Source organism: Alligator sinensis, unplaced genomic scaffold (assembly GCF_000455745.1).
Source record: "Alligator sinensis unplaced genomic scaffold, ASM45574v1 scaffold1386_1, whole genome shotgun sequence".
NCBI classification, from domain to species: Eukaryota; Metazoa; Chordata; order Crocodylia; family Alligatoridae; genus Alligator; species Alligator sinensis.
In genome coordinates, this window is record NW_005842806.1 from 552585 (window position 1) to 565960 (window position 13376).

Genomic DNA, 13376 nt, shown 5'->3' on the forward strand with positions numbered 1-13376 from the left:
AACAACCTTGCCTAGTCCCAAGGGAGGTAGGTTCTGACTTGTGGTCAGGCTTCTGTTATCCCAACTGGAAAATTGAAGTAAAATTAGTACTCACTTGTTACGAGTGATCCCAAGCTCTTTCTTTAAAGAAAAAGGATTGTTCCAGAAGTTTTTTGGGGTACTAGAATAGTTTTTAAACTTAGTTAGTTTTGTTCTGCCCCCACCCTCCTCGCAGTTGTGCTGGCTGGAAGTCACTCCTTTTGAGACTCCCTCAGTGCTTTGTTGAAGTGGAAGAGTGGGTTCAAGCCCATTCCTAATGGGAGAGGTGTCCACTCTACACAAGTTTCCTTCATAGGTTGGCCCTTATCAGTCCCTTTATGATAGATTTGTTGCCAAGGCAAGGGGAGTCACCCGTAGAAATGGGTTCCTCTTTGGTGCAAGTGGAGGTACCCCCTGTTGATAATTACAGCTTCCCCAGACAATGAGATGTATTGGTTATGCCTGTAGATATTCAGGGCCAGATATAAGCAAAGACTTTGGACTTGGGTAGACTTTAAGAAACTAAGATCCTAATTTAGTGGCTACTTTAACCATAGCAAGTGTGTGTTTGTGTGTTTTTTAATGCTTCTTATTAGGCCTGAAAGTTCCTCTAGCTGTCTGCAGCTGCACTTTCTCTGGTCAGAGCAGCTAGGCATTAGTTTTCTCTAAGCCCCAGGCTTTGCAGAAACTTGGAAGAGAGGTGTTTGAAGTCTCCTGAGGGGCTCCATTCAGTAGGTGTGTTCAGGGCATGTCTAAAGTCTGGGGACTGGATCAGTTACTTGCAAAATGCCATTGTGGCTGCCTCTTTAAATCCTTTTTTGAGTTCAGCTGAAAGGTGGGGAGGTGGCTGCTGTTGTGTTCCCTGTTCATTTAATAGCCTAGTGGAGAAAGGTGTATGCTCCATACAGTAGGGTTCAAAATGGTATCCCTGTAGGAGACTGTCTTAAGCAGATGGTTGTGGAATAGTTTGGCAGGCCCGGAAGGATCTTCTTAAGAGGGAGACGGCAGCTAGATCTTAGGGGTTAAGGTAAGGTGCGGGGGAGCCTGGATTCTGGTTTTGGCTCCTGTCACCATTTATTTGTCCCTTCTATTGACCCATCACTGCTTAGGAAGCAGGGACTGGGACTCTGGTCTCCCTGTACCAAGTAAGTGTGCAGCTTAGTTAAGTCCCTAGTTAAGGGATTTGGTCAGATTAATTCCTTGTTCTATTTGTTTTTCTGTGGAACAGGTATATTTAGCTAAACATTAGTGAAATGCATTACTTATGGGTGATTGTTAGTTTTAAAATAACAAAATTCAAGATAAACATTACTACTTTAATAAGCTATCTGTATATTACCTATATGGAAGGGAATACTTTTCTGTGTTAAGGTAGCAGGTCAAATAACACTTTAAAAAAAACAAACAAACCAATGCTACACTCTGCCACATCTTTGGAAAGATTTTTCCTACTTCTAAAGTGTTATTGCCACCCAAAATCCAAAGCTATAGCTTGGTGTTTTACTTAAATACTACATAAGATCAGTCCATTTCCTTCTGGTATTGTTGGGAACACCCAGAAGTCCTGGGTGGGGGCTGTATGGCTGGGAGGAGAGGATGGGTTGAAACGCCCACAGATCTGAGAGGAGATGCTGCAGCAAGGCCTGGCAAGCTTGTTTGATTGAGGGAGTGTATGTATCATGCTGCAGGAGCTAGTGAAACCTGTTAATCCAAGATGGAGCAGTAGGGTCTTGCAAGATAATAAGCAAGGCCTGTGACCAGAATGGTGGTTGGAGCAAAACGTTTTGCACCAAGAGTGGTCTGGCTTTAGAGCTAAATATCAGGTTCAGTTCTTGGTAAATGGTGAGCCCTTGGAAAATGCCACAAAACAAGAGGCTAGAAAGTAGTTAGTCAGGAAAAGACCTATGAGGTTACATCTTGAATAGATGGTGCAGAACAGGGCTTTCTCTGGCCTTTTGCCTGATCCACTTTTAGCTTGGAGCTTCTGTCACTTTGTCTAGCGAGATTATTCCAGGCAAGTCTGATGGCTTTTGTTGTTGAGGAAAGACGTTCTCATATTTTAGCTGGGAACTCTATCCCTCTCACTTTGCTCCTGTTAACCACCTTATTCCTATTCCACTGATTTCTCCCCTGCCTGTGGATGTGATTATACCCATTCTTTTCTTCTCTTTTCTTCTCACTTCCGTCCGGTTTTTGGAAAGCAGAAAGAAGATGGCATTGGTGAAATGCAGGGTTTCTAACCAGCTGACCTGGGAGAGTCACCTTTGCCTGTACGTTATCCAGCTACTAAATGGCAAACATGGTAGTAGAGAGAGGAAAAAAGTGACACACTCTTAATGAGTGTGCATCTTGCTACAGCCTACAGATCACACATGGGGAAAGGAGCAATAGGTAGTGACTGTACTATCAGATAAGGGGCACTTTCCAGCCTGTTGAATGGGATAGGAAAGTAGTAGATTTGGCTTCCATCCTTGGCTCTGATGACTTGCTGCGTGACTTCGTAAATCGTGCTGTCTATTCCCCAGCTGTAAGATGGGGATATTCATTTGCCCTCTTTGGTAGAATAATTGAACAGGAGGTAGAAAAAACAACATATGTAAGTATTATAAGGGAGGCTCTTCCTGAGTGTAATGGTTGCTCTAAGCTTATGTTGGCCCAGGTTGCTAAGTATCTGTATAAAGTGATGGTAAAATGGGTCATGTGCAGAAAGCTGCTTGAGGTTTGTTCTAGAAGTTGACTTCTTGTGTGTGTTCATTTTATTTTTCAGCTACTAAAGTTCTTGGCACTGTCAAGTGGTTCAATGTCAGAAACGGATATGGATTTATCAACAGGTTTGTTGATCACTTATTTGTACATCTCCAAAAATGTGTTGGTGCCTCTGCCTTCCCTGTTGCGCACCTTCATCTCCCATCAACTCTAGCAGTGGAGGAACCTCAAAAGGTGTGAGTGCTGTGGCGAGTTACTGGGGTGTAGTTTGTAGCCGTGTTGGTCCAAGGACATAGGCAGACAAGGTTCTTTGGGTGAATCTGATCTCTTTTATTATTATTTAAGTTGGTTTAATAAAAGAGATCAGATTCACCCAAAGAACCTTGTCTGTCTGTGGCGAGTTACCTAAATGAAACTAAAAAAATTGTTTAGTGGGGCTACTTCTTCAGCCTGTAAAGCCTGTTTTGGAACCTCATGGGGACAGGGGTTTTCTGAATCGCTTGGTATTTCTTATTCCCTCCTGGGTTTGAAATAACACAAGTTCAGCCTCCACTGCAGTATTTCTGTTTTAACACCTTCATACTTGGCAAGATTTTGGAGTAGAAAGCAGAGATGATGGATGTATGTGGGAGGAATCTACCAAACCTTTTCAAACTTTTGAAGGTGTAGGGGGTGGATAAGAGGGGGGCAAAAGAGCTTTGTAGACTTGAATCTTTAGACATTAAAAACCTGTTTACTAAAGCTTCATTGATTTGATTTTCACCCCCCCCCCATTTCTACTAAAATTCTCATCAATATGTTTAAGTGGAGATGGTCACAGAACTGAACATAGAAAATGGGTCCTGGGAACCTGCCTACTCACCTCTGTCCTGAGCTAGGCCATTCCAGCCCTTGACCTGGAAAGGTTGCCAACTGCTGTTCCAGATAACTTCAAGCTCACATGTCAGTAGCTAAAAGCTAAGAATATATGGGTTCCTTGTGAAGGCCCTCTGTATCTTGCTGTTTCTTTGGTGTGTGTAATTTAAAAAAAAAAAAAAATTTTATGCTCTATAATGTGGTTTTGAAAGATGTGCTTTCTGATGCAAAGGTTTAAAAATAGTAACCTTCTCCCATCACAGCAGTTTATGGTCAATGGGATTAGTTCAGGGACACTAGAGAATGGGATACAAAGTCTCCCATTTGGAAACAGTATTACATTGCAGTGGACTGGATTGCTAGGGGGAATTTGTTCCATATCCTGTTCCCTTTTACTTGTAAGTCATTTATCTGAAGTTCAGCCCCAGGTCAACAGGGGTTGGCTGACTTGCAAAGAATAATTTGAATCATGGGAATAATTGATATATGTGGATACAGAGCCTTCTGTTTTTTAAGCACAACTTCCAGTCTTCTGCGGAACTGGGAGACTAATGGTTTAGAGACAGATGATAACCTAAAGATGAAAGACTTAATATTTTCCCTGTAGTTCTTGAGGTGGTGAATATCCTGCTATGCTGTTTTAGCAAAGTCATCTTTTGCTCCATCTTAGTCCAGTGGGACAAACATCTACATGCAGTCATCAGAATTTTCACCATTTAATTTTTTTCTCCCCCTTCCTTCATGTTCACCACTTCTGCCCCATCTTGAACTGGTTTGCATAGGCATGTCAAATATTGAATAAATAAAGGAGGCTTGACTCTTAGGTTCCCAAAGAACAAAGGGAACTTGAGCCAGGAGTTGTCCTTGTTCAGGGTTGTTTTTTTTTTTTTAGGGTTTTTTAGTTTTTTGGGGGTTTTTTTAGGTTTTTTTGGTTGACAGTAGCCATTGCTAAGTTACCTAAAAGAGCATCTAAGAAAGCTATAGTGAACAACTACAGAATAATCCATTCATAAGGGACCTTCTGATACCTGTTAGTTCTTGGCTCACACTCTCTGAAGTGTAACAATTTTAAGGAGAAACATTTTGGGGAGAAGGGGGCAAGGTCGTTTGGACCCCTTGACTGTCAAAATGAGGTCTGTTACCCTTGCACCTTTTCACATGCAAGCATTGGTGTAAGTGAAATAGAAGGGTTGGCCTTTAGTGGTGTTGGGGGCGGGTCCAGCTTCAGTCTGAGTGCATCTGTTAGATACAAAGTGAGTGCTCAATCTGACGAAGGTAGATCAGTTGCATGCAAAATCCTGCAGTGGCTAGAAGATCGTCTAGACTGTCCTAATAAATTTATTCTGTCTTTCATGTCTGGCTCTTCCCCCTATCTGTGAGCATTCCTAATCCCTCCTATCCTAGGTTGTTTTGGGTTTCAGTGAAAGGAGAGCCCTCAACAGCTGTGCGAAGTCCTGTTGAGTCTTGCTTGACCTCTGGGACAACGTGTTAGGAGCTCAGGTTGCAGGCCACGGTGGGGTGGGGTGGGGAAGAGGGGATCGGAGGAAGGAGAATTAAATAGACTGGCTGCCTATGTTAAACTAAACCCTGGATATTTGCCCATGGATTAAAGGGGGTCCCTGGGGAAGGTGGAAAATCCCTTGCTGGCAGGGAAATGCTACAAAGGGAATTTGCAGCTGGGTCTGTCTGGAGGGATGGCGTAGGCTTATACTGCACATGGGATCCTGGTGGTATGTTCCCATTGGAGTCTCTTAGATGGCTGTTCCCAGGCTCTGCTCCTTGATTAAGTGGAGGATGGGAGGGGTTGATTGGGTGAACCCCAGGGACCCTGCTATAAAATGACAGACTTAAGAAGTAGTTTTATGATGACATTTTTCTCTCTCTTCACACTTTCCACAGAAATGATACCAAAGAGGATGTGTTTGTTCATCAGGTGAGTGAGACAACTGACTGTACAAAAACGCATGTTTATGTCCTGGTTGTACCCAGAATCTCCACATGGGCCCATATCTGTCTGAGCCAACTGTCTATAAGGCTGTCAGATGGGCCATTCAAACTGCCCATACCTGTCCTTGTTCATCCTGAAGAGAGTCTTCTGCAGTACACCTAGGTCCATATTCTTGATCAGTGGCACGCTCAGACTCTGGGTGCAGTATGTGGCAGATTTGGGGAGGGAGCAGGAAGTATAGCAGCAGATGGGACAAGAAACGGCAGGCAAAGTATCACAAGGGGTTAATTTATGAGCACCCCCCCCCTCCCCCCCAAGGCTTCCACCTGGCTAGCACACCCTGCAGTGCTGAGTGTGAGGCTGGGTGTGATGCCCATGCAGCAGCAACAACTGTAGGCATCCCCACTGATGTGGCCCATGTGGTGTGCTGCCCCTGTCACTTAGAAGCTGGAGAGCCCTGCTCTGGATGCTTGAGGGGCTGACCTGCACTGAGGTCTGTTACCTTCCTCTGTATAATGACTACAGATGCTGTCTCTCTCTTGCTTCCTTCTGTTTCTTGTCCACTGTCCTTTTAGAAAGGGGAGAAAAGCTTCTTCTGCAGCAGGGTAAATGCTCGGTTTGCAGAGGGACTAGTTTGTTTGGTTCAAAGTAAAATGAAATGGAAACTCTGTGCCCCCTCCTTTCTGCACTAGTTCCCTTTTCTCACATACTCTCTCCTTGTTCTTCCATTGGCCCTGCTGACTTTCTGCCTTCCTGCCTGCCTTGCTGTTTGTTGAGAGAAAATGATCCAGTCTGGCTTCTGCCCAGCTTGCCTGCTATCGGCTATTGCTACATGAGACGGCTACAGTTGGGAACAAGGGGGGGCAATGCAGCAGGTGCAACTGGGCAAGGGGTGGTCACCAAGTAGACTGCTGGGACACATGGTGCTCAAGCCCATCAGCAGGTTGCCATTTCTCAAGTGTCTCCCCATGACTTGAGACTCTTGTTCTCCAGTCAGTGAAAGTGGGAGTTGAGGAAGCTGTTTCTGCCACTGTAACATGAAAGCCAGCTAACATCTGAATTTGGCATGTTTATCAAAATAGTCTGTGCTGCCCCTATTATGGGAAGCATGGTTGAGATCTGCAGGTGTTCAAATGTCCCCTCAAGAGTTAGCTTCTGGAGTAGAGCCTGGGGCCTTATGCAGTAAAAGCAGAGGTGCCTGTAACCAGGAGTCTCTTACCCTCTGTGCAAGCTAGCTGTGAGAGAGAGAGAGAGAGAGTCAGCATGTTAGACAATGGAGGTGTCCATGCATATATAATTTGGTGCCCATGGTGACATGACTCCATGATAACCTGATGCGACTGTTCTCTGGGCAAGGGCAATTGGAATTAGTATCAGAATTCTCTGGTGGTATTAATAGGGTGTGGGGAGACCTTTAAACTCCTGTGTTTACTATGAGCACCACAGCTATCTTGTGCACTGCTTGTTCATAATGCATTAGTTTGGGGCAGATACTCAATGCGATCCTGTCCCTCCTCAGCTTCTGCCTCCTCCCCAGCTGCGGTTGATAGCTGACTAACAGCAGCAAGCTAATGGATAAACAATGAAAAAATAGATGGGAAAGGTAATGGCAGTAAGTCATCTACCTTGTCATTGAGGATCCTCTTGTAGGTGTCATGGTAGGGAAATTGATTTTAAGGAGGACAGTATGGAGGCCTTGGAAGGTACTTGCAGTGGCTTGAGGGGGAAAAAACGAGATCCTTCTCAAATGGGCTGTCAGTGGTTTCAGTATCAGCATGAGCATGAAAATCAATATCTTTGATTATCTAAAGGATGGTGGGTGAAGAGCAGGCTGCAGAGGTTCTTTAAAGGTAAAGATTTCATGAAGTTTTGTTGCAGAATGTCTATGCCTCCTTTTTACCCTTGCTATAATCTGTTTCCCCCTGCCCTTTAGGGAAGGGGGAGGCTCTAGGGCTCCTTCCCATACCTTCATGCAAACTGTGGAGCTTTTGCAGAATGAGTAATAAATTGTTTGTCCTTCCATAGCACCCTGCAAGGACAAAGTGACTGGTTGTGGCACTAGAAGACTCAACTTCCTTAGCAAGTGAAACCTAATATCTTAAATCCCAGTACACACTGGGATTAAATTGAGATACTGAACCAAATAATAATGGGACCATGGTGGCTGTCCCCTATGGGGTGTCCAAGACCAGGTGCTCCAAATGTATGCCCCTGTTCCCTTCTGGCTTTGTTCAACTATCCTATCAGGAGCCTGTACCGGATGGTGTCTGAAGGCTTGGGCACTGTCTGACAGTGTCAGTCTGTGGAGTGGTGATCTGACTTCAGTAGTCTGGTTTCTCTTCATATAAGGGTTCCCACCCAAACACTAAGCAAGTTGGACCCTGTTGAATTTATAAAAGGTAGGCAAGAGTGCTGCTCCCCTCCAGGCAGTACAGTGACTCAGCTGGGCAAATTGGGGCCTGCCGAAATGAGCAGAAGGGAACTTTTGGGTAGGGAGTGGCAGTTAGAAAAGCAAATCAATCATGTATACAAACATCCTGTCCTGAACCACCCCACTCCTGGTTTGTGACTGTTGTTTGCTGCTGCTGACTCCTCCCCCTGCCTCTGTAGCTGGGAGTGTGGGGGAGGGGCTGGATTACACATCTAATCTCTTTAGAATAAGGTTGACCTAGTTGAACAGATCCTCTCTCTTTTCCCTTCCCTCACGCATGTTGGGGGGGGGGGGGAGCAGGCAGATCTCATGATCAGAAAAGGGGTTAACTCTTATGTGGCTGTTGGATGCTATTTATATTTAGAAGCATTTTAATCTGCACTCCCTCTTTAGCACATGCATGGTTGCTTCGTTCTCACTCTTCCAGCCTTGCAGAGGGTCCAGATTGTGGAATGGGGACATCTGGGCATAGAAAGAGACTTGGAAACTCCTGGTCCCTGTACCCACTCAGTGGGTAAGTGGAGGTGTGCTGTAATGCATTATTGCTTCCATTTATAATGATCCAAGCAACAATGCACTCGCATCACCATTGGGAGGTGATGGCTTTTTTCTTTAGTGGAATGCATTGCTGAAAGTGGTTTTCATCTTTCTCCTAAAACTTAACTTCAGCAGCTGCAACCTCTTCAGCATCTGTAACTTCTCTTTTTCCTTGGGATTTACTACTTTTCCTTCTGCTATTTACTTGGGCAAACTACACCTACCTTAAGTTATTAATCGTTCTTCATAAACATTCTTCCATGTGGGTCTTAACTATCTGAATAAAAGTTTATTTACTTGTGCCCCATGTTCCTGGAAAAACATTACAGATGGTATCCCAAATACTGTTCTGTGTAATGCTTATGTACTAAGATGCACGGGCATGATATTTTGACATTCCAATACGCAAAGCTCACTACCTCTGAAACATAGGGTTCCTATACACACGTAGAGAAATCTAGCACACTGGAGTAGACTCGGTTTAATTGAGTCTTCTGGAGCACAGAAATTGACACACTTCGGCAGCCTTCCATGTCACGTGTATCAACATTGCTGAAAAAATGGCAGTGGGGCGCTTTGAAATAAAACGCGTTTGAGCTTCAGTTCAAAGTGCCCCGCCGCCATTTTTTCAGTGTGAGGATGCTGATGCATGTGATATGCAGGTGCTTTTAATTGGCATAGCTCTCTAATTAAAGTGCCTGGCTCCACATCCCAGAGTGCCTGTAAAAATGCCTGTAGTTGTCTCTTGTATGCACAAAGTAACCTTACATGGCTGAATTGAAAGAGATTGCACAAAGTAATGTTTCCAAATAAACTCAATTGGCTATATTTTTGTGGGCATCCTTTCTTCCCTTCTGTTTTAAAAGGGAAACTATTTCGACTGTTCAGTACCTGGCCTAGTTTAATTTCTGTGACAGCTTCAGGAGCTGAGGCTCGGTGTGTATTCATACCTATCGTTAGCTAATATGCTGTCCTCACTAGTAGTCTGCAAATGCTGTGGGGGTGGGTGTTTGGAAAGACTTGTCCCCTCTTTCCTCAGGTTTTTAGAGGCTGCTGTCAGGAAGAATTGTGAAGTATTTCTCTATTCCCTTCCCCCTCCCATGACAGCATCTGTAGGTTCAGAGGAATCATAGATTCATAGATGTTAGGGTTGGAAAGGACCTCAATAGATCATCGAGTCCGACCCCCTGCATAGGCAGGAAAGAGGGCTGGGTCTAGATGACCCCAGCTAGATGCCTATCTAACCTCCTCTTGAAGACCCCCAGGGTAGGGGAGAGCACCACCTCCCTTGGGACCCCGTTCCAGACCCTGGCCACTCTAACTGTGAAGAAGTTCTTCCTAATGTCCAGTCTAAATCTGCTCTCTGCTAGCTTGTGGCCATTATTTCTTGTAACCCCTGGGGGCACCTTGGTGAATAAATCCAGAAAGGCAATCCAAAACCTAACTCAGTATTTGCCTTTGTAGAAGAGTCTTGAAATCTGAGGCCTCCAAATCCAATATAGCTAACTGAAAACTTGAGAATTGCAGAGCACTTGAATCTATGCAGTCAGTTTCTGCATCCTGTTGCCACAGTGTCTACGTACTTATTGAAGTTGAATAAATTCATCCTCACCATTCTCTGATGCAGGGAAACCTGGGACAGACCTTTTACAAATGGCAACTGACATGCGGATTGTTACATGGCTGAGATCACATCAGGAGCCTGGTCAGTCACAGAACACAGATCTCTGGCATCCAGCTTCAGTGCTAGTGTCACTTTTCAGCAAGACTGCAAAATGAAAAACAATGAGTTAGAGGCAAAAAGCTAATTATTCCAGCTTTTGCTCTAAATTACGTCTAGATTTGTCAGCATTATTACTTGACACTAGAGCTTTTCATTTGAAGATTTGAAAGACTTGACTAATGCTGCACTTGATTCAGCTTAATTTACAATGTGACAAAAGGTCCATTGACTTCAGTAGCTGTGGGCTTTATACCTGCTCATAAGAACTGCTTTGGTTAAACCTTTCGGTGAACGTATTGTGGACTTTGGTATTGGAACTAATCCAAAGTTCTGCATAGTTTGTTGTTTTATAGGAAATGTTTTGCACATCTCAACTGTATATTCCCATGTAGGGAACACAGAACAGGCTCTTGGAGGCAACCATATCCTAGAATCCCTCTCAAGTGGGTTCATCTCTTCAGAACTGATCAGGCTTTTTGCTCTCCCTGCTTTCCCAGTCTTTTATTGGAAGACTGACTCTAGGCTCCAGCTGCTTTAATGAATGGCAGTACTAGCCATTGGTAGATTTCAGCTAAGCTTCCATTTTGCCTGTGTCTGCGTTGTCTGCACAGAATCTAAAGATACCCCAGTATGTGTGTTATCTGTGTTTGTTTCCTTTCTGGTCTGGGAAAGCATCTTTGTCTCATCTTTGGGCCTCCTGCCTGTACCCCTTCACTGCACTTAAATTGGGATGTAAACACATTGCCCTGTATATTGTGCGTTACCCTTCATGTCCAACTGGGTTTCAGTTTCCTTGCGTTTGTCTTTGCTTTACCCCTTGTATCACTGATCCCCAAAGTGCACTTATTGAATAACTGGAAGAAAATGTTAGGATAAATTGGGTTTTAGAAATGCTTGTAAATGTACTTTTCTTCTAATCTAACTTATCGTTTCATAGTTGGTAGGGTCAGAAGGGACCTGAGCAGATCATCAAGTCTGCCCCCCTGCCATGGCAGGAAAGAGGACTGGGGTCAAACGACCCTGGCAAGGTGTTCATCTAGCCGCTTCTTAAAGCCCCCCAGGGTAGGAGCCAGCACCACTTCTCTTGGAGGTTGGTTCCAGATCCTAGCTGCCCTGACAGTGAAGTAGCGCCTCCTGATGTCTAGCCTGAATCTTACCCTCTGCTTATCTTGGATTGAAATGTAAGATAAGCTTCCCTGTTGAGTTTTAGGAACAGAAACTACCTGTTTCTCCTAGTAAGCTCAGATACATGCTCCTGTGAGTCTGAGTGGGTTCTTTTATGCTGTTCAAATTGTTCTTGGGTGCTAAGTAGGAGAGAAGGCTGGAGCAATTAAGGCTTCTTGCTCTGGTGTTTCTTAATGATCCTTCTCCTGATGACTCCTTCTTTTTTCTTTTTCTTCCCCATTGGCTCTGCCGCCTGAACAGATCCTTATGTGGCAATACCCTTTCTGCTCTGTGGTTTAAACAAATAATAAATAAAATCTCATTGTGGTGACTGATCCAGATTCAGCATTAATAATTGTCGTACCCATCACAAAAACCACTGGTCTCAGCTTTTTCTTCCCCATCTAGTCAAAAAAGGGTCATGGAGTAAGAACACGCAGTGTGGTAATTCATAGATTGTAAACCTGAAAGGGACCTTGAAGATCATTGGGTCCAGCCCCCTGCACCAAGCAGGAAAGACACTGGTATACGCATCACAAATGAGAAAGTGAAGGAATAGCCCAAACAGCTAATCGGGAGGGAAGGAAGCAGGACTTACTGAGGGAACCAGTGAAATTAGGTGCTGCTGCTTCTACCACCAACACTGCTGCCTAGCGAATACTCAACCTTGTGTAGCTGTCATACAACAGGGATGAAGAAGTTGAATAAATTCACCTTGAGCCAAATTCTTTATGCTGAGGTTAGGGAGGGTTCTACTTACTAAGTGGGGTACCCTGATGCTCTAAAAATGTATCTTGGTGTTAATGAAGATTGAGTTTGTATGTTGGTCCTCTAAGCAGTGTAGTGAAGGATATAGACCGCATGCTTTTTACAAGGTGACAGCCTCTGGTAGAGAACCTATAAGGTTAGAACCACTAATTTAATGTTAGACTCAGCTAGGACTCCAGAAATAAGAGCTCAATTCCTAGCTTTGTCACAGGCATAGTGTATCTTCAGGTGAATAGTCTACCTATTGCCTCCATTCTCTGTGTAAAATGTAGTGACTTTCTTGTTTTTTTTTTTTTTTTTTTTAATTCCCCCTTTTTTAAAAAAGCTCGCGGCTTTTTTTTTTTTTTTTTTTTTTTTTTTTTTAATGCCACCTTCTTTAAAAAGGCTCGGGGTGGCTTAAAATCAGTCACAAAATGGGTAAAATTAATTAAAAAAAAAAAAAAAAAAAAAAAATTCTTCCCTAAAATACCTAAGCTTAACTCTACCTGCTAAATCTGCCCAAATAAAAAGGTCCTACATTACTTTTGAAAGACGGCCAAGCCAGGTTAGGCCCTGGCTGGCCTTGAGGCCGAGGAAGTTCCAGAGCTGGGAAGCAATAGCTAAAATTGACTTTCCACATGTTTTGGCTAAGTGAACCTGTTGCCCAAATGGGAGTGATGCCTCCCAAGGTGTCAGGAAGGGTAAAATCTATCAGTGTTGGTGAGGAGGTGAGATGCTGGGATGATAAGCGGCTCTTTATCTGTCTGGTGGTGTGTTCTGAATAAAGCAGATGGCAAGCAGTGCATGAGATTGTGGATAAGTTGAGTACAGTGTGTCTGTTGCCTTTGCCTCTATCCAGTTCCCTTGAACCCTTCTTCAGTGCAATACTCTAGGAATATGTAACTTCTGTTGTGTTTCACCTGTGGCTTTCAACCTGGCTAATAACAGTATTTTGTGTCTTTTCTTTTTTTGTTAAGACTGCAATCAAGAAGAACAACCCACGGAAATATCTGCGCAGTGTTGGCGATGGAGAGACTGTAGAATTTGACGTGGTTGAAGGAGAGAAGGTGAGTGTTGGATAAACACATGGATGTGCACTGCTGTGGGGGTTCTCTCTTTAAATGTGGGTAAATGGCTATTTTTTTTTTTCTCCTAGTTACTTTAATAGGAGGACTGTAGATATAGATTCATAGATGTTAGGGCCGGAAGGGACCTCAATAGATCATCGAGTCCGACCCCCTGCATAG

General features: G+C 43.9%; 1 protein-coding gene across 1 annotated transcript in view; it reads left to right on the forward strand.

The window, feature by feature from the left end:
* The first annotated feature begins 398 nt into the window (after window positions 1-398).
* YBX3 (Y-box binding protein 3) overlaps window positions 399-13376 on the forward strand; it is a 32420-nt gene continuing 19442 nt past the window's right edge. Inside the window, exons 1-4 of the mRNA XM_025191281.1 lie at window positions 399-425; window positions 2749-2849; window positions 5479-5512; window positions 13107-13196. Coding sequence (XP_025047066.1) covers window positions 399-425; window positions 2749-2849; window positions 5479-5512; window positions 13107-13196 — 252 coding nt within the window. The remainder of the gene's footprint in view (window positions 426-2748; window positions 2850-5478; window positions 5513-13106; window positions 13197-13376) is intronic.